The sequence below is a fragment of the Pipra filicauda genome, unplaced genomic scaffold (assembly GCF_003945595.2).
Source record: "Pipra filicauda isolate LSUMZ 115617 unplaced genomic scaffold, ASM394559v2 scaffold98_size3848907_pilon, whole genome shotgun sequence".
NCBI lineage: Eukaryota > Metazoa > Chordata > Aves > Passeriformes > Pipridae > Pipra > Pipra filicauda.
Genome location: NW_024105186.1, coordinates 1285689 through 1305261, shown reverse-complemented (window position 1 = coordinate 1305261; position 19573 = coordinate 1285689). Strand labels below are relative to the sequence as shown.

Below are 19573 nucleotides of genomic sequence, written 5' to 3'. Positions count from 1 at the left end.
ATGTTTGCCACTGGAGGGACAGTGATGGCCACAGACGCGTGCCCTCGGTACCTGATGCTCTGCACTGTGGTCCCCATCAGTCCTGGCCAGGACAGCAGCTGCCGGGCCTCTCTCCTTTGGACGCCTTGAGCCTAAGGGTGAAACCAGCCCACCCTCACACTGCACTGCCGCTGCTCTGGTGGCTCTGCAGCTCGCTGATCTGGGATCCTATCTCCTTACCCTCCTGGCAGTCAGCTGCACCACCTCTTCCATGTGCTGAACAGAAGTCTCCGAAGGCGAGGTCCTGTGCCTGCACCACCCCTGTGGCTGGGAGTGAGCATGGCCACAGTGACCTCGCCTGCCTGCATGGTCCTCATTTGTGCTTCAGGCCTGGTTCTCCTTGTTAGCATTTGTAAGAGCAGCAGAGGTTGTTTCCTGGAGGTGTTTTGATGACAAGTCTATTTACTTCAGGTTTTTGCATGTGCTTTGGTTTTGCTCCTGTGCTCACAAGCACAGGATGAGTGTTGGACGGACATTGGGAGTGTTGCCTGGGGAAGAAGGAGCAGCTGAAACTTGATATGGGAGAGAAGCATTCCTTATCTGAGGGGCTCAGCTATTCCTGCTTGCCATATCAGCTGGGAAAATGCTACCGGTGCCTTTAAAGCTATAGCACAGGTTTGGGGTGCCTTTGGATTTACACAGTTGGAGCTGTTCTCACTCTTTACTAATGCTTCAGACCCAGCAGGCTCTGAAAGGCGAAAGGAATTGACTGCATTCACCGCTTTGTCTTTCCAGACTTATCTTTGTGCATTTTCATGCCTTTGCAAGTGCAAGGCCTGCACCACCAGACTCTACCATGTCATGACTAATAGAGCTTAGGTGTTACCACCCCCAGCACCCCCCAGGGACAAGGAGGGTATCAACTCCACGGTGCTGGCACATGTGGGGGCCTGCTTGTTCTCCTGGATGGCACTGATGCCCTGGGGAGGATCCCACGTGGGCCTTGCACTGCCTTGTCCTTTGTACGGTGGGTTTTGTGTTTTTGTTCCCGGTGAGGTGTCATTTCACACTGGATTGTGGCTGTGACTGATAGCAATAGAATAGAGGTCACTGGATCCATCTTCCCATGGATCACAGGAAACGCAGAAGCAAAAGTTATTCTGCTGAAGTCCATCCTCCTGCCAGCATGGGAGAGGAAAATGAGGATCTCGTGCTGGGTTTTTCCTCCTAAGCAGCAGGTCTGAACTGCATCAGGTAGCAGGGGCTGTAACACCCGTGTCCATGTGGGCACTGCAGGAAGGTTAGTGCTGTCCTGCCAGGCACATAGCAGGGCTCTCAGGGTGGTGGGCAGGTGGTGCAGAGGATACAGCAGTCCCAGGGAGAGCAGGGATGGTCAGCTGGGCAGTTTGGCAGAGAGCTGCTGCCTTCAGCTCTGGCACCAGCAAGGCCCCCAGGGACAGCAGGGCCAGAGGAGAGGGTCCCTAAAGGGAACCTGTGCTAGATGAGCAGCTGGTCCCAGGGAGGTGGCTGCCATGGGGATCTGCTCTGCCTGTCTCTGCCTCTGGCTGCCTGCGTGCTTGTCACAGATGAGTCTTGTGCAGATCAAAGCCTGATGGACAGTGTCCTGGGTCTAGAGGTTGTGGTCACCTGCTTGTGAGAGGCTTAGCCAGGATGAGCAGGTAAAGTTATCTGCCTTGAAAAGGTTAAAAAACACCTTTAATTCCTCTTTTCTTCCCTCATCCTTTGCCAGTGCAGAGCAAGAGTGTGTCAGCATGGGCTGTGTTTGCTAGGGGACCTATCTTGGTTGTGCCTCCCATTCTGTATCCATGCAAGCTTTTAGTACAGGGCAAGCCACCCTGTGTGCCCCTTTTCCAGCCAGCCTGCTTGGCTGTCCCTGCCTGGCACTGCGGGGCTGACCTGCTGGGCTGGCAGAGCTCATCTGGCTTCCCCTGCCTCGTCAGCCACTCCCTGTGACTGCAGATGAATTGCACGAAGCCTGGCTTTCTTTTAATCCCTTTTCCCAGCAGTGCTGAGCCTGCTGGAGGAGCAGGCGGGGGAGCCCAGGGAAGGGGCTGCTGGTTGTCTGGGAGATCCGGGGACGACGAGGCGGGAGCAGGCTCTGCGCAGCGGCGGGTTACGTGGAGTCTTGGGTTTCTGCAGGAGGAACTGACAGCCAGCACAGGAATGTCCTTGGAGATTTGTCAGAAGTCCCTCCATGACCTCGGCATCCTCAGCTCGACCTCTTCAGTATGCTAAGAAGGATCGAGGGAGTCCTCCAGGTAGAGGTCAGGATTCAAGCAGCCATTGCTTGGTGCCTCCTGCAGAGCGCAGGAAACACACAGCAGATGTTGTTTGCAAGAAGGATGAGCTTCATTTCTATTTTCTATTTTTGAATGCTACCTGTGTGATTCTGTTTTGGAAAGTAATTAGGGCTTGGTTTTATTTTAAATGAAGAAGTCCACCTGAGTCAGCACCATGGCTCCCTGCCTCTGCTGTGAGTCACCTTTGCTGACTTGGACCAAGAGAAGTTCCTACCCTTGCTGGCACGGAGGGGCTGAGAAAGCCTTGAGGAAAGCAAGCAGCATTCCCTATTGATGTCAGCAGCAGTGGCATTAAGCCATTTCTTGTTCCAAGGCTGGATTCTGTCTTTTATCACTCCAGTGCAAAAGGTTAAGTTATATTTGGGACAGTTCCTGACAGCAGGTTGATGTTGCTGTACCTGAAGATGGGGTTTGTGGTGGTAAGGAAAGGAGGCCCAGAGCCAAGTTTATGAAGCAGGTGGTTAAAATTGGAGGCTGGATCAGAGGTTGTCTTTAAGGGAGGAGAGGGATGTGGTTGAGGTCTCACCAGTGCTCCACCATCCATGGCACCTGCACGCACCCTTGGTCCTTCTGGCAGGGGGAACCAGGCTCTGCTGAAACAGGAGATCAGAAGCATGTGTGGTTCTTGCAGGGAAGGCTCTGCTTGTGTACTGTGACCCTCTGGGGTGTGTTTCTCACTTTGCCCTTACTGTAAATAAGGGTGCATGATATGATATGACTTGGCCTTACCCCATGTCAGGCTTTCTATAGCACTAGCAAAGGAGAACTCTCCTTCTTCAGGAAAAAATAAGCAGATTTCATAGTAGTGCTCTGAACACCTGCTGAAATGGGGAACTGGAGGGCAGCTGGGATTTGAGCTTTCTCCGTTCCTTCTGGCAGATGAAGCCCAGGCTCTGTCAGTGGGAGGGGAGCAAACCCTACAGGGTTAGCCAGTGAGTCTGGTCAAAAATGAAATGAGGTTAGCTGTGCTCTCTCAATTTCCCTGCCACCTGCACCCAACTATATGGGTCTTCATTTCTTCAACCTTGTGTCACTGTGTGCTTTCCAGCATTTTCCAGCCCAGAAACAGCTAGGGTTTGGGTATCAGAAGGGTCTTGTGTGTCCAGCTTCTGAACTGCTTTGGGCCAACAAGTCCCATAGGATACTTACTGTCCTACAAGGATTTAATTCACTTTTCGTAACTTCTACATCACCTCTGCAAAGGTGCTTTCATTGTGCCATTCATTCCCTAAGTGCTTCTGTGTTCAGTGTTTTAACACTTTGAGGTTATTTTGTTTGAGGATTGCTTAGCCTTAGTTACCCTGTGCTGGGAGGGAGCCCTAACTCCACTCTGTTGGCTCCTGGTTTGCTACATCTTGAGAGATGCACAACTCTTCTAATGAGACTGTTCATTTGGAAAGGCACATCTCTACATATGCTGCCCTCACATCCTTGTGTGCATTTCTTGCTTTATATAGCATGAAACAACATGAGAGGGAGTTCCCCTGACTCACTGATTTGGAATATCAACAGTGTGGCTGAGCTTTCACTTGCATTTCCTAGCTCTTGAGTGTTGAAATATCTTAGGGAGGAGCTGGTTTTGATCTCCCTGGCTGCAGATGCTCTTTGACCAGGAACTGGCAGTGCCTCTCTGGGCATCCGTAGACAAAGAGCATCTGCAGCCCGCAGGGTGGGGATGGGAAAAGCCCATAAATTCAGAAAGGCTGGATCTTTTCTTTTGTCTCCCTGAATCCTATCTCCTTCAGGAAACTGCCTTTGATTTGTATCTGTGCATTTTTCTTCAGTCTCTCCTGAGATAAAGCCCTGACTGTGCCTCTAAGTCTAAGTACATCATGAACAAAAAGGTACATCGATTGCTCTGGTTTAGAACTCCGGTGCTGGCGGGGCAACAGGCTTTGCTGGTGGGATGGGTTGGCTTCTGTGTGGTTTAAGCTTAGGTGGGTGCTGAAAGTGGTGAGATTTCCCTGAAGAGGAAGGGGAAATGATGGGGGTCTTGGAGTAGAGCCAATATTTGATGATCTGCTTGTTCAACTGATCAGTTTGGCAGTAGTGAACTAGTCTCGAAAAGAGGTTATTGGTGAGGAAAGCTTTGTTTTTAATACCAGAAGTATGTGGCCCACACTTTTATCCCCCAGGGATGAAAATGAGAGCAGCTTTAAATAATGTTATTTATTTTAATTTTTTTCCTTTTTTTTTTCCCTTTTGTTTTGGAAATCCACTTTGGTTTTGCTGTGGAAGGGATTAACAGCTGAAACACTGGGTTATTTCTTGCCAGTTGAAAGGCTGGATTTTCATTCTAAGGTGTCAGCTTGGGTGCCTTTGTTACAAACCCTGCAGAAGCATACTATTTTGATATTTACACTCCTAACTATACCTTGCAACACTGCTGTTGCTTCTTGAGAGAGTGGCTCCTGTTTGAATATGTGTTTTTGACAGCTGCTGTTCCTCTGGCAACAGTGTCAAGCAGCTTGAGTGGGGACCTCAGTCATACAAAGCTTTCTTCCCCAAAGCTGCTTTTGCATATGCAAATGGCATTACCTCTCTGCACCATCGCTCCTGCTTTGTGGTAGATAATGGTGCTTTCTTGCTGTATGCTGGGTAGCTGAGGGGGATGATATTGATGAAATGCTGTGCACGCTCCAGAGTACACCAGCAGTTTGCTGATCTCTGTCCAGAACGTGGTGAATGCTTCTGCAAGAAAGTCGACTTGTGCCTGCAGCAGCTCGGGGCCCAGAGAGCAGCTCCAGAGGGAGAGATGCAGATGCAGTGTTACCTCCCTGGGGGTGGAGCAGGGCTGGAGTGCTCGATGCAGTGTGTGTTTCTCAGCCACTCTGTAAACACAGGTGTAGAGGGGCCAGTCTCTGCTAGATCTGGTGGACATCATGCCCTCCCTCAGAGCTGCAACTCCCGAGGGGCTGCTGCTCTCGGCAGTCCCTGATAGAGAGAGCATGTGAGTGAAGCAAGTGAGAGGCTGGCTGGGAAGGTGTCCTCCAGCTTTGTTGGCCATACTAAGCAAGTGGTATATTGCAGGAACCAATGTCTTGGTTCAGTCTTTGCTCAGTCTTTGTTCTGGCTGTCTCCTGAGACCACATTGGTGGTGGCTACCAGTCCTCAGAAGAATCATTACGATACGGCCTGTTGTCCACAAACCATGTTGACCACAGGGAGTAGTAAAGTTCTTTAGTTCACCTTTGCTGGCTTCTGGACCACTGAAGGTTTCAGCCTGACCAGAGTCTCCTTGGAAAGAGTGCAAGACCATGTTCCTGTTATGAAGCTCCTCTTGCTGTATCTCTTGATGTGTCTTGCTGTGTTCCTCTGCAGGAAGGAGCATTGGAAGCTGCTTGGCAACTTGAAGACCACAGTGGAAGGTTTGGTGTCCATCAGTAACCCAAATGTCTGGTCCAAGTATGGGGGCTTGGAACGGCTCTGCAGAGACATGCACAGCATCCTCTACCATGGGCTCATCCACGACAAGGTAGGACTCTGTCCTGCCAGCATGGCTGTCTATCTGTCTGTCTGTAGCAGCTTTGGTGCCTGTCACTAGCACGTGGGGCAGTCCTGTCTGCTGCAGCTCACTTCTGTTCTCATAGCATAGAGTGGCTACAGTGCTTGTAGCAGTGTGGGAAATGGTCCAAGCAGCAACTGAGCTTGCCTGGCAAGTGCTGTGGTTGTCAGAGAGACCTGGGTGCATGTTGTTTCTATCTCATCTACCTTCAATATGGTTTTTCTAAGTACTTGTGCCCCCTCTACTGAGGCCACTCCTCTCTCCTTTCCTCCTGCTGTAGCCAAACAATTAAATTGCATTTGCAGTGAGTCAGCCCCGTATCATCTGCGCTTGGACAAGTCCCCAGTGAGGTCTGGCAAGAGAAACCTCATGTCTTTACTGTTTCTGGTTAGCTGTGTTAGTAACAGGAGCTGGCAGCCAAACCCGCGCCCTGCGTGAATGGGATCACTCTTTCCAGGCTCTTGTTGTGCCTGCAGTTGCTCACCCAGCCTTTACCCCTTTCATGGCTGCCTGGAAGAATTTCTCTTTCCCAGTTGTGTGCAGAGGCCGGAAGATCTCCCTTTCAGCTTGCAATTAGCAGCACAATTAACTTACAGGGGAAAGCTGAAGAAAGGCTGCAGGGGATGCCCAGGGACAGGCTTCCCATCGGTGGCTCTGCCACACTGAGAGAAGAGAGCCATGCAGAGGAGCTCCAGGCAGCTTGCATGGGCCAGCTGGGTTCAGGGTCAGGACAACTGAATCTGTACAGTGCTGCACCCAAGCTAATAAACCTCCAGGAAGAGCCAGGCTGGCAGGTTGTCCCACCAGGGAGCTTTGCTTGCTGGATTCATTAAGTTTGCAGCCAGCACTCGTTATGGTGCTGCTCTGCTCCTGTTAGGCCCCAGTGGTGTGGACCAGGGACCTTTGGGAGATCATCAGAGAGAGAAGCTACCTTTTCTATGTGAGGAGTGCAGTGCTCCCTTCTGATAGATTTGCTGTTAATGGGCTTCAGGAAGTGAATGATTTATACATGTCTGATATTGGTAACAGTTCACGCCAATCATGGAAAGCAGGATGGTGTGTTACTTTCCTTAATGCTTTTACATTTACAGCTCTTCCACTCAGGAATGTCTGCCCTGCTTAGGCATGTGTGACACCAGTCAAGCTTTCAGAGATGCAAAGGGAGGCTTCCTAACAGCAGTTTTCTCATAGTTGCTCCAGCAAAACATTTCCTTTCACTCATTATTTTCTTGGCAACTTTTTTGCTTACAACTAGGAATAAAAGGAAAAGGTGAAAAAATCCCTATGTAGATGTTGAGAGAACTGGGGTTAGACGTTTTTAAACTTTTGGTTGAATGTATTTGTCCAGAAAGCCCTATTCAGTCCAGAGAACTAAAATTGCTGGATTAGTTTTGTAGTCTTAAAAAAACCAAGCTACTCCCCCCCTGCTGCCAAACCAAATAAACCACAAAGCAGAAGCCATTCCTCTGTCACTTGTGAAAGAGGAAATAGAGATGGAAGTAAAATAATCAGCTTTTTGTTGAAGAGAGATTTTTTGGGTCTGTGTTTACACCCGATAGGGTGCTGAGGAAAACAGCAACTCTGCTACAGTTCCTCTCTAAAGGGAAGAATAACTAAGAAGAAAAAAACTTCATTGTTTGAATAAAACTGAGGCAGGCAGCACATCCTCTCATGGCAGCAAGGGGCTAATGGGGAATGTTGTCATTTAACTGGGACTTGGGATGTGGTACCTAACTGTCCCTGTCCCGGGCAGGTGTGCTGCAGACAGAAGGATTACTGGCAGTTTGTGAAGGACATTCGCTGGCTGAGTCCCAGCTCTGCTCATCACCTGGAGAAGGTGGGTTCTGGTGGGGTGGCCTGGTGTGCCCAGAGGGAGGGGAGGGGGCAGCTGGGCTGTGAGCCTCACCAGTGGGGTAGTGGTGCCTTGACTGTTGTGGGTAAAGTGGCTCCAGGGCTTGTGGAGGCTGAAGCAGCCGTGTGTTTGGGTACAAGCCGTGTCCTGGGAACTCAGTGTGGCTTGGGCTGAGACAATCATCTGCTTATTTCCCCCAGGCCAGTCTCCAGCTCGGCTGGGCCGGGTGCAGCGGGCATCACCAAGGGAACTGGCACAAGCAGTGCTTGTGTGTAAGCAGGGGTGATTCATGCATCTGTGCAAACCTCTAACGGTCTGGGCTGTCCCGTTTCTGGGTTGTGGCTTCACCATGCATTTACTTTCCCATTCCTGGCTTCTGGCAACCACTGGCACATAGGGATGCTCCTGGTGTTTGGCTGCCCCATGCTGACATCCATGAGCCCTGCCATGGGTGAGCACAAAGGACTGACCACTGGTAGTCCATAGCCCCCGTGTCCAGCCTGCTGCTGGGGGGATGTGGGGTGTGACTCCAGTCCAGCTCTTCAAGCTGCAGCAGCTCAGGCATTGTCATAACCTTCTGGAGTTAATGTGTCAGCAAGAACATGACCGTCACCACTGGGGTCAGGTTGGATTTAGGAGTTCCTCCAGGGGTTCCTCCAGGTCAGAGGCAAAACACATGGGTGGGAGAGTGTGCAGGAGAAATTCGTTGTGCTGGTGGCTGTCGGAGGACTTTGGTCACTAGCTGACCTTTGAAACGTTGTTCCTGCCTGGTGCTTTTGCCTCCCTGGTGGCTGGGGAGCTGCTGGGACATGTCCTCCTTCCCGTTGACGGTGACAAAGCTGCTGTTATCAAGAGGACCAAAGCCATGTGGTGGAACAAGCCCTGCTCACCTGCTTGCCTCTGCATGCCTTAACCTGTGCCTGATGTCCCTTTCCAGTTCATCAGCCTGCAGGAGAGTGACCAGCGTGACCCAGAGGGCTCAGGAGACCAGGCCATCGCGCAGCTGTGGCTGCAGCACAGCCTGCAGTGCCACTGCCTGTCGGCACAGCTGAGGCCGCTCCTGGGGAACCGGCAGTACATCAGGAAGTTCTATGCAGGTAAAGAGCAGCGGGCCTTTTCCTTCTTATTAGGAAAATATCTAGTTGGTGGTGGTTCCAAGCTGTGGGGGGTGAGAGGGAACAGCAGAAAAGTTGGTTTGCATGTGAGCAACCGGTGTGTCAAAGCACGTGGGTGAGAGGGACTCCCCCGAGCAGCATTTTTCTCTCCCCAGACACTGCCTTCCTGCTCAGTGACGCCCACGTCACGGCCATGCTGCAGTGCCTGGAAGCTGTTGAACAGAACAACCCCAGGCTTCTGGCTCAGATCGACACCTCCATGGTGAGTTGAGGTCACAATTTTACATCTGACTCTCCCCAGGTGCTGACTGGCTGTGGCTGCTCCTGAAAGGTCACATTCAGGGCACAAAGAGCCCTCGGACAAGGGGCTGGACTTGGAAGTAGCAAAAGTTGCTCCAAGATGGGAGGAGAGCAGGGAACTGGTGTTTGTGCTGCCTGTGTGACCTGGCAGGGGTCACGGTGGGCGGGATGGTTGTGTGGGGCCTGTAGTGGGGAACCTTGGTTGAGGCTGGCTTCCAGGGTTTGAGTAGAGGACCTGAGGACCAGTTCCTTGTAAGAGGCACCTCTAAAGCCCTCTCCAACGGTCCCAGGCTTCAGGGCCAGCATGCAGAGCTGCCTGGTCATGAGGGACAGTCACCCTCTGAGGGGATGGGCAATGCCCCAGGACACCTGGGTGTCCACTCCTGCTGATTATACCAGAGACCCCCTGTACAGCCCTGCGCCAGCTGCCCCTCTCCAGAGGAGGGGAACAGCAGCTGCTTTCTTTGCACAGAGCTCCCCAGAGGAGAGCAATTAGTGAGGCTCTGTTAAATGGGGGCTGTGTTCTTTCAGCTGGCCGGAACGTCACTGCCATCCCTGTGCGCGTCAGACCCTTCTGCTGAGACAAGAGAGATGTGTGACCACAACGCTGAAGGACACGAGAGCCATCTGCCTGGAGTACTGGGCTGCCTGGATCATTTCACTGAGAGCATGGTAATTTCCCAACAGGAGCCTGTCCTGTAGCTGCTAACTAAGACCCGCTTCCCTTCTGTGCTGCTGTGTTTTTCCCTCCCCATCCTCCTGTGCCCAGGGCTGCTGCATTCTTTGCTGGCTGGTGACCAGGCACTCGCAGGTCGATCCCTTTGTGTTGCTGCTCCTTTGACATGTAGCTCCATAGATGCTGATTTATTAATGATTCCACTTCTCTTCAGCTTACCAGGAGGAGTGACAATCTGTCTCCAGTGACCAAGAGTCAGAGCCTGACAGCCCTCCCTGGGTCCCCGTACGTCCCCACTGCTGGCTGCACCCAGCCGCGCTGCTTTGGGTCCTCCTCCAGCCTCCACCATCCAGCCTCCTCTGGCCTCTCTGGTATTAAGGGTGGGCTGGGGAGCTCAGGGTAGACACAGAAAAGACTTTACCTTTTTATCAGCTCTTCATTGTGGTGGATGTGTGTGAGGAGATCTCTGCCTATGATGGGAGGGAGATCCCCGGCCTTTGCCTGTGGTGGGTGGGTGTGCTGGTCTGCTTGTGCCAGAGTGTGTGACATCATGCTCCTGCCTCTGTCCAGACAGGAGACCAGCGAGCTCCTTTGTCAGCTCCAACTCCAGCCAGCCCCAGGAGCGCTGCCTGTCCGCTCGGTCCTCCTCCTTCAGCGAGGGCAGGTCCACTCTGGAGCAGCCTGGCTCTGTCACCCAGACCCCCTCACCCAAAGACCCCTTCTCTCCAGCCAGCGAGATGAGTTCCAGCACCACCAGCCAGAGCGAGGATACTTGGACAGGGAGTCAGGATGATCCGCAGAGTGATGTTAATGATGGGCCGGAATACCTGGCCATCGGGAACTTGGGACGCCGGGGCCGGGCATGCAGCAGTGCCAGCACCAACAGCTCCAAGAGCAGTAGCTCCAAACTCTTCTCCTCCAGCAGCTCCCAGAAGCTGGACTCAGTATCATCCCTGGGGGAGCAGGGGGCAAGCGGAGGTGGAAGCAGGGGCCTGAGCCTGTTGCGACGGTCCAGCTTCTCGGAGGGACAGTCGTCAGCTCCACAGGGCATCCTCAAGAAGAGCCACGTGCGCTCACACTCCGACACCAACGTGACTTCGGGGAAGTTGCACGGTAATGGGACAGCTTTTCTGGGATGGCTTTTGGGTGTGGGAGTCCCTGGTACCAGGAGGCTGATACTGGCTACCCCTTTGACTCCATAGCTCAGACTGGGGAGAGGAGCAGTGGACAAATGGTTGGGAAATTTGGTCTTTTCCCTTAGCTTACCTGCTCCACACTGGAACGATGGGCTGACATATTCCTTTCCAGAATGTCCTGGACCAGACTGTTACTGGTATGGGCAGCTTTTACCAAAAAAATCTTAGAAAATGGCAGCGGTGCTGTGGCATTAGCTGTCCTGCTTCCTCACTGGCCTTGCTGGGCTGGGGCATGGGGCCATGGCAAGGCACTGGGGTGGGGCCTGGGCTCATCCTACTAGTAGGATGTCATACCACTGGTAACCTGCCGGGTCCTCCTGTGCTCCTAGCGGGTGAATGCATGGGGACGCAGGGAGCGGGATGTGAGGGAACAAACAGTTGAGGGATTCTGTTCCACCAGAACATGGGATAAGTGGAGGACCTTGCTGAGTAGTAACCAGTCTGTCTATGTTTTTTCTCTCTTAATGCTGCCCTTCTCCTCCTCTGTCTACCCAGGAGGCCTCAGGGATATCACCATTATAATAGAAGATCCAGTGGCAGGTTTGGGAGCCAGTATAACAGCCCTTCATTGGTGATCATTACATCAAGTTCAGGATTGCCATCAAACCATTAGTGTCCATTTAGAAAACCAAAAAAATTCTTTCTTTGCTGTGTCTCAGCTGATGCTTTGAAGTGTGGTCAGGTTTATGCATGTGACTTGACTGAAGATCCCAGCTTGGGTTTTGGGAGCAGTGGACCAGACCCAGAAGTGTGCCTGCAGTTCCCCTGCATGGCATTAGGGAGTGCTGGCCACCGAGTCCCTGAGCTGCATCCCCTGCCCTTCCCTCCACCCACTGCCTTGGGAGCCAGGAGAGGTTTCATCTCTCACCTATGAAATAAGGGCTGGCAGCTAAACAGGCAGGGGCTTGAACATCTTATTTTCCCTTTGATTTAGCGGATCTGTGGCACAGGGGCGTTTTGATGTTGGCTGAGTTCCAGCTGTGTATGCACCCACAACTGGGACTCCCAGATGCTCTTCTGGACTCAGGGCAGGTTTTCCCCTAAGCAAAGGTGCTGGGTGCTGACATCCCTGTGACCCCCATGCAGAAAGAGTCAGCAGCTCAAAAAAAATGGGCTGTTTCGTTTTGCATCTGTTGAGCAGTGGCACTGGGTTTGTCAAGTTCACATCTGGGTGCCAAGGGTTCTGTGGCTAGGAAGGGTCCTCCCTGGGGGTTGCGGGCACTCAGATGTGTCCAACCCTATGTCCTAGTCTAGCAGATGATGCCTCGCTTTACCCTTCAGCAGTAGGTTCTGTTGTATGTAGCATCCCCCCGGCATCCATCCCATGAGGTGGTTTCTGTGTTGAGGGGGCTGCAGAACACCCTCCAGGCTGCAGCGAAAAGCTGTGAGAGCCTCCCACCCTGACAGGTCTCCTTTGTCTCCCAGCCTGTGGGATGGGTTGATTCCAGGCCCCATCTGGGTGACTGCTGCTTCAGGGTCTTGGCAGGGAGAGGCTGGTGTTGGTGGGATCAGGAGCCTCCGTCCACCTCAGAATTACAGCACAAATCTGAGAATGAAAATGAATAGGAGGTTGAGAGGACAGGGTTACCCTTCTGTTGTGCTCAGGATGTCAGCTGGGACCTGCCCCATATCCAGAGCTGTTTGTTCCTGTCCCATTTCAGTCAGGGTGTTTTTAGTCTCCTTCAGCAGTCCTCTGTCACCCAGCTGCTCTGTCCAGGTGCTCCCTGGGGCCGTGGCTCTCCGTAGGGCACCATCTGTTCTTGGTCTCCATTCAGGCCAGCTCCTGGCAGTCTCTGCCGGCTCAGTCTGGCAGGGAGTTGCACCACAGTGTGTGCGTGGGCCAGAGCCCTGCCCACAGCCCGTGTAAGTCACCTTGAGCACTGCATCTGGGGGTTGTGTGCAGGAAACCCTGGCTTGTCCTTCAGGTGCCCCCTTACACTGGTGTCCAGGCTGTTTTGCAGGGCTGGGAGACCCACAGATCTGTCAACTACTAGATGAGGTTTCCCCTCATCTCCTCTCCTGACTCTGTGTTCTGGGGGTTAACTCTTCCCTCAGAGATGTTCCAGCAGGAAGAAGGGGCTGGCAAGAGGCACTTGCTGGAGCCTATTGTGTCCCCCAGCTCTAGTCGGGGCTAAAGAGAGGAAGGCTCAGGACTCGACTGCTCCATGGCTCTCATGAGCTTCTCTCCTTCCTTCCCCTTCTCTAATGCCTGAAATGCCCTTCTAGTTTTGCCCCCTCCTGGGCTTGCCCTCAGCTGTGGCATGGAGCAGGAAGATGTCTCTCCTTGTTTCTATCCATTTGTGCCTCCGTGTGTGATGCCAAGCCTGTTTCATTTCACCCTGTCCAATGGCTGGATGCCTCTGGGATACTGAGGTGTGCCTGGTGTCATCTTCCCTTCCAGAGTCCCATGGTGATCCAACTGGAGGGAGAGGGCCGGTCTCTGCTTCCACCCAGAGCAGTGAACTGAGCACACCCAGCTCCCTCTACATGGAGTATGGTGAGTACAGCCAGCCTTAGTGGGGACACTCGCTCCTGGTCAGGCTCCTCCATCAGCTGTGGTGGCCTCAGCTGCTGGCACCTGCTTGTGGGATGCTGGCTCGGCTTGGTAGCATGGAGATAGCAGCAGGTCCTTCCCTCATGCCTTTGTCTCTTGCTTTTCTAGACTCTGGACAGTATCTGAGCTCAGGGGAAGGGATGTTCAGGAGACCCTCGGAAGGACAGTCCCTCATCAGCTACCTCTCTGAGCAGGACTTTGGCAGCTGTGCAGACCTGGAGAAGGTGAGGGAAGCAGCAGCAGCCTATGTGCATTAGAGAATGTATCTTTCTGCAGGTTCAGGTATACTTCACTCTGTGGGGAGGATAATGCCATGGTATTTTCTGCTGTAGAGCTGTGCACAGAACTTCAAAGTTGAGCTCCTTGGTGGTGTCTGGAAGCCAGGATCTGCCTGTCCAGCATATACACAACATCTTTTCAAGATGTTAGGGCTCCTCAGGGCCCACGTACTGACCCCCAGAGTGGATGTGTTGCACATCTTCTTTGTAGGATGCCTCTTGTGTTTTGTGAGTATTCTGGTGCCCAAGAAGGCTTTAATTTCTAGGTCCTCATAGAAGTCATATTTTGTGGGATTGACAGGGATTAAGGTCTTTCAACCACCATCCATGAGTAATAAGCTCTTTCCTGTCATAGGTGGGGAAGATTTTATGAAGTCTTCCTAGTTTGTCCACAGTATAGCCTTGAATGCTTTTGCTCTTGCCTTGCAGGAGAATGCCCACTTCAGCATCTCAGAGTCCCTGATCGCTGCCATTGAGCTGATGAAATGCAACATGATGAGCCGGCAGCTGGAGGAGGAGGAGGAGGAAGACAGTGACAAGGAGATCCAGGAGCTTAAACAAAAGATTCGCATTCGGCGCCAGCAGATCCGCACGAGTCGGTTCCCTGCCTGCCAGGAAATGGGCTCAGACAGTGGGTGATGTGTTTGGGGCTTATCAGCTGGTGGGATTCGGGTTTTCTGTCTGTTACCTATCCTAAGCATCCTGTCTTCCTGCCCATTCCTGGGAAACAGTCATATTGCTACCAAGGTGGTGCAGAGATTTGTGAAACTGCTGTTATTGAAGGCCACATGGGACCCATACTGCACATTGATAACACTTTTGTGCTGGGGGGACTGAGTTATGGAATGTAATCTCATTTTGAACCCCTAGCATTTTCCATCCTTGAGCTCCATCCCTCCCTTCCCTGGCTGTACCTTGCTATCCCCTTCTACCGTAGCAGTCAGTGACCCTCCAGACTGCTTCTATTGATGACCTGCCTGTGATGCATTTCTCCCAGGTCTTGTGGCAACAGACAGCGGGTCCCAGTTCAGCTCCCACGGCTCCATGCGGCTCTCTGACTCTGGCTCTGCAGAGGATGTGGAGGAGTACGAGATCCGAGGTAGGAGGGAATGGCTGTGTTGGCTTCTTGCATAGAGATGGATTTCTCCTCGGTGTGATTGTATTGAGATCAGTCCCACTGAAGAAGAGCATGTCCCTCTGGCCTTCGAGATGGCTTTTCCCAAGCAGATGGCTGAGCTGAGTATAAGCAGAGCAACCAGTTTCCCTCATGTGGTGGCATGACTTTCCTTCGAAACCCCCTGTAACCCTGTAGCATTTCTTGCCTCTGGCTGGTAGGTGGTTTCCATCTCATTGCCTGGTCCACGTAGTGGCTGTCACAACTAGAGAGAGGTGGGAGAGCTGCCATCCTGCTCTTCTCCTCCCCGGGGAAAAGGAACCATAGCTCTGACCACTTACCTCTTGGGTGGGGGGTGCTGGTAACATCCTGACCTGTAGTCTCTGCTCCTGACAGCTTGGGTGGCTGAGCTTATCACCGACAGGACACATGTCTGTGTCCCTGGGTATCCTTTTCCTTCAGAGCCATGTTTCATCCTCCGAGGTGGATGACTTACTTCTCAGCAGTACTTCCATCTTTAAAAAGAAGATGGAGCAGTCCAGTCTCCAGCTTTAAACTTCTCGTCCCTTGACTATAAACAGCAAGCCCCTCCTTACAGTCCATGAGGGTGAAGTTTTGGGTGAGGTTTTGAAGCCCACGGAAGGGTGTGCAAATTCAGTTCTGGGCCTTCCTCGTGCGAGCGCTGCTCTTGTATTGTGCCCTTTCTCTTTGGCCTGGCCTAAGCACTGAAGTCAACTGTTTTGTCATCACCATGTTATACAGATGGTAACGATGGATCTAACCTGATTCAAATGTCCAAGAACGGCCTCTCAGTGTCAATGGCTTCCTTGTTCTCAGGTACCCTGCAGTGCTCCCTGCAGCACGCTTGTGTGTGTGTGTGTGTGCGAGGTCTGTGTGTGTGTGCACATGCACACTTCCCAGAAATCTGCCTGGTTTTGGAACTGTGAGTTAGTTCCAGTATCATCCAGACATCAGCAAGCATAGCTGTGGCAGGATTGAGCAGAGAGGAGGCAGAGGATCAGTGTCGTGGGCTCCATCCCCCAGAGCATTTTGCTGTGCAGTATTTTGGATGTATCAAAGGTGTTTGCTGCAGTGAAGACCTGTCTTGCCTGGGGTAGGGCTTGGCAGGTTGATGGCACAGCTTTGTGGCTCTGTAGGTGCTGAAGTCTGAGCCTGAGCTGGATGAGAGCAGAGTCCTTTCCAGTGTGAGACCAGGTCTCCATCCCAGGTGCCTTGGGGAGCATTATCTTGCTTGAGTTGGCAGAGCTGGTGTGCCATAGCTCTAATATGAACCACTGCCAGCCCCTCCCACTCTGCTCAGACTCGACTTGGAGTGGAATCCTTCCAGATGGAAAAGAAGTCCTGGAGGGAAAAGCAGTGAGATCAGACAGGGCACAGGCAGTTTGTTCATGCTGGAGGCCCTGGGCACTGGGATCACATGCAGGCAGGTCTAGCTTAATGTTTCTATTGTTTACGGTTCTACTAGGTTATCCTTCTGGTCTGCTGGCCACATTAAATACCCTTCATGTGCTCCCTGTTTGCTTTAGCAAGGGAACAGCCTGCTAGGCTGTTGCTGATCTCTCGTGTCGGGTGTTTGGCACCAGCACATTGCTTCTGATGGAGATGCTGGTGCTCAGAGCTTCCCGGTCAGCCCTGCTGTGTTCACAGAGCAGGGCTTTAATCTAGTGGGGCTCATGCTGGCCTGAAGCAGGCATATGGGGTCTAGGGTGATGTCCTTGGGTTTAGGGGCTGTAGGGGCTGTTCACAAGCCTCCTGAAGACTATCCTACCTGGTGATAACATTGGCAGCAGAGATGTTTTGTGCAGCTAACGAGGCTTTTGGGGAGTGTCTGCAGTTAATGTTGGGAAGCCAGTGGTGGCAGAATTCCAGTGCTAGCTCCTGCGGGAGCCTAAGGTCAGATTTGGCTCCCTCTCATCCCTGAGACATGTCAGTGCCTGAGTGCAATGGCTCTGCCTCCCTGTAACACCTGGCCCACACTGTGCTGCGTGTGCCCTGCTGTTGGCTCATGTTCGTCACAGTCTAGGACCATGTGGCACCTTTCTGCACAGAGCAGGAGGCACCAGAGCATGGCAGGTGTGTCTGGCTGGTGCTCTACATGGTCAGTAGGCTGTTTTCCTGAATTCCCTGTTTTCTGCACTAGAATTCTGTTTGCATGATGTAGATATACAGATTCCTTAGCACATTAGGATGCTTCCCTGTGCCTGTTCTAGCAATGGATGTCAAACCTTGAGGGTCAGGCATCCATGCTGAATTCCAGAAGTGTGAGCCTGTAAATTTGCAGGAGTTGCTTCCCTTGTTGCCAGGGCAGCCCTGCTCTTTGTAGGGAAGCTGGGGTGGGTTGGCACTCTTTGCTCGGCCAGGCTGTGATTCCCTTGGCCTCAGTGTGCAGTTGGTGCCTGGCTGGGATCATGTGGACTCTGTGCAGGTTTGTGTTAGTCGACCTGTTTGGGGTAGAGGAGCAGGGACCCTGAGCTGTGCCTCCTCATGCCAGGCATGGGGACGGGGGAAGCTGCAGGGTTGTGTTTGGGGGTGGTATGGTCACTTCAGACCATTCCTAGAGCTCCCCAGAGGTACAAAACAGGAGACCTGCTGGGCTGAAGGCTGTGGCATTGGCCTCTCCTCTGTCCTGACCTGTAATACTTTCCCCTTGCATGCCCTCTTCCTTTTTTCTGGGAGTCTATCTGCAATGAAGCAGGGATTCTGCCTGCCTTTGCCTGTAGTGTGCTACTCGATGTCTCCTGTCCCAGGGTTCTTCCACTCTTGAGATGAATCCCCTGTCTTTCACACCTGCTGGAGTGAAAGAAAGATGAGTGGTGAAGCTACTGCTGAGTACCCAAGGCTGCAGGGCAGCCCAGGGCTGTTTGGGAGCTGATGGAGGAGTGGAGGGAGCAGGACCTCAGTGTCCCTCACCTCTTCATGGACCCCTCTCTTCTCAGGAGGTGGGTCTGTGGCCTCTGCAGAGGGCTGGCCCCATGGCTGCTGGCTGCTCTCTGCAGGGATGCTGGCATGTCTGTGGAGCGCTGGGCACAGGCTGCCAGCCCTGGCTGTGCAGTCACTGACAAGCTGTGGTACAGCCACTGTCTGATCTTAGAGTTTTGCAGTCAAGTAGAGAAAAGGGCACTGCATCCCATTGCTAATCACCTCCAGCATCTGTACTGTCTGTAGAGAGCTACTAACCCTTCTTGCTAACCTTGCAGTCCTGCCCTCCAAGCTCCTGTGTGTGCTCTTTTTCAGGCCGTGTCACTGCTAGGACTTGGTGTGTGACCTGTACCAGCAGCCGCTTGTCTCCCCCAACCCCCAGGCTGGCTGTTTTTACAGCATCCCACCATACCTTTCCCTTGTAACTCTGACAGCTGACTGATTAGACTGCACCCCTCCTTGCTCCTCAGTGCCACTGGTAGAAGTTGATGCTGTAGTTCACATGCTTTTCACACCTGGATGAGTTTTACCTTGAAGCTTTGGTTTGAAGTGAGTGTATTGCCCTGCCCTGCCCCATCTCTTCCACCTTGTCTGTTTTTGATTCAGATGCAGACATCAAGAGGAACCCAGACTCCAGGAAGTCCTTTCTCTCCTCGGACTCCATGTACGTCTTCAACGCATGGTGACACATCTTGGTACCAAGTTGTCCTTCCTGGCTAACTTTGCTCTTCCATGTGCATCAGTTGCTGCTTTGCACTGGAGTAGACATCCTTCCTTCCCTCCCTTTACTTAGCAGTTGAGCACTGGGTCCTAGTCTTAAATCTGGGAAGCAGTACCTGGGGATCATCAGGATATTCACATGAGGTAGATATGATATGGACTGGTGTCAGGAGAGATGCCCATACCTCCTAGTAGGTAAGAGTCTGGTGACAACTTGGAGCATCTGGACTGGCTGCTGGCTTGCTGCTGGCTCTCAGCCTCCCCTGCCTCTCCCTCTCAGCTGGGACAGCCTGTTAGACTTCATGGTGCTGCCACCTTCTCTCTAACCCTCACTGCTGTGCTGTGACTCAAAGGGGGAACTGGGGACAGCTGCAAAGACAGAAATCAATCACACATATCAATTTTAAGCCTGTGTAGCAGTGCAGAAATAAGGAACCAGAGTGGAAGGGAGCATCTATATGGCTTGAGCTGGGTCTGGCACTGGGGGCTGGGAGGAGAGCACAGCTGTCAGACCCAGTACTAACCACTCTCTTTTCTGTCTAGATCCTACTCCTTCCTCAATTCCAACTCAGCAGAGGCCGTGGCCATGGGCTTACTAAAGCAGTTTGAGGGCATGCAGCTGCCAGCTGCCTCTGAGTTGGAGTGGCTAGTCCCCGAGCACGATGCCCCACAGAAGGTAAGGCTGTGAGTCACTGTCACCAATTGCATTTGATCTTCCCTGAACCCTTGGCTTCACCCAACTGCTGAGGGGCTTTGCTTATCCAGTGATCCCTTTCTGGAACTGGAAGAGGGAGTTTACCTGGGCTCTGGAGGTGGGTGCATCCAATCAGGGCTCTGCCACAGCAGCCTCCTGCATCAGAGTGCTGGGGTCCCTGGGGACAGCCCTTCTCCAGCCCCTTTTCAGCTGGAGCAGCAGTTTGGTGCCGGGCAGTTTTCCAGAGGGCTGCACTTGCAGGTTACTGGCAGTCCAGCCAGATGTACTGCCTTTGCAATACCAGACAGGGATCTGACCCTTTTGCCTGC

The 19573-nt window shown here is 52.6% G+C and overlaps 1 protein-coding gene across 7 annotated transcripts in view; it reads left to right on the top strand.

Moving 5' to 3' along the window:
* Positions 1-19573, top strand: part of RUBCN (rubicon autophagy regulator) — a 31566-nt gene that overhangs the window by 6031 nt on the left and 5962 nt on the right. For 2 of the 7 annotated variants that reach the window (XM_027751030.2, XM_027751033.2), the window contains exons 2-16: positions 5622-5775; positions 7559-7642; positions 8595-8754; positions 8928-9034; positions 9604-9744; positions 9963-10119; positions 10319-10861; positions 11440-11484; positions 13346-13441; positions 13607-13722; positions 14206-14407; positions 14774-14875; positions 15653-15727; positions 18437-18494; positions 19094-19226. In XM_027751030.2, coding sequence (XP_027606831.2) covers positions 5622-5775; positions 7559-7642; positions 8595-8754; positions 8928-9034; positions 9604-9744; positions 9963-10119; positions 10319-10861; positions 11440-11484; positions 13346-13441; positions 13607-13722; positions 14206-14407; positions 14774-14875; positions 15653-15727; positions 18437-18494; positions 19094-19226 — 2173 coding nt within the window. Of the gene's footprint in view, positions 1-298; positions 2259-5621; positions 5776-7558; positions 7643-8594; positions 8755-8927; positions 9035-9603; positions 9745-9962; positions 10120-10318; positions 10862-11439; positions 11485-13345; positions 13442-13606; positions 13723-14205; positions 14408-14773; positions 14876-15652; positions 15728-18436; positions 18495-19093; positions 19227-19573 lie in introns of those variants that run through there. The other 5 variants (XM_027751032.2, XM_027751034.2, XM_039378048.1 and 2 more) reach the window with 3 other exon arrangements.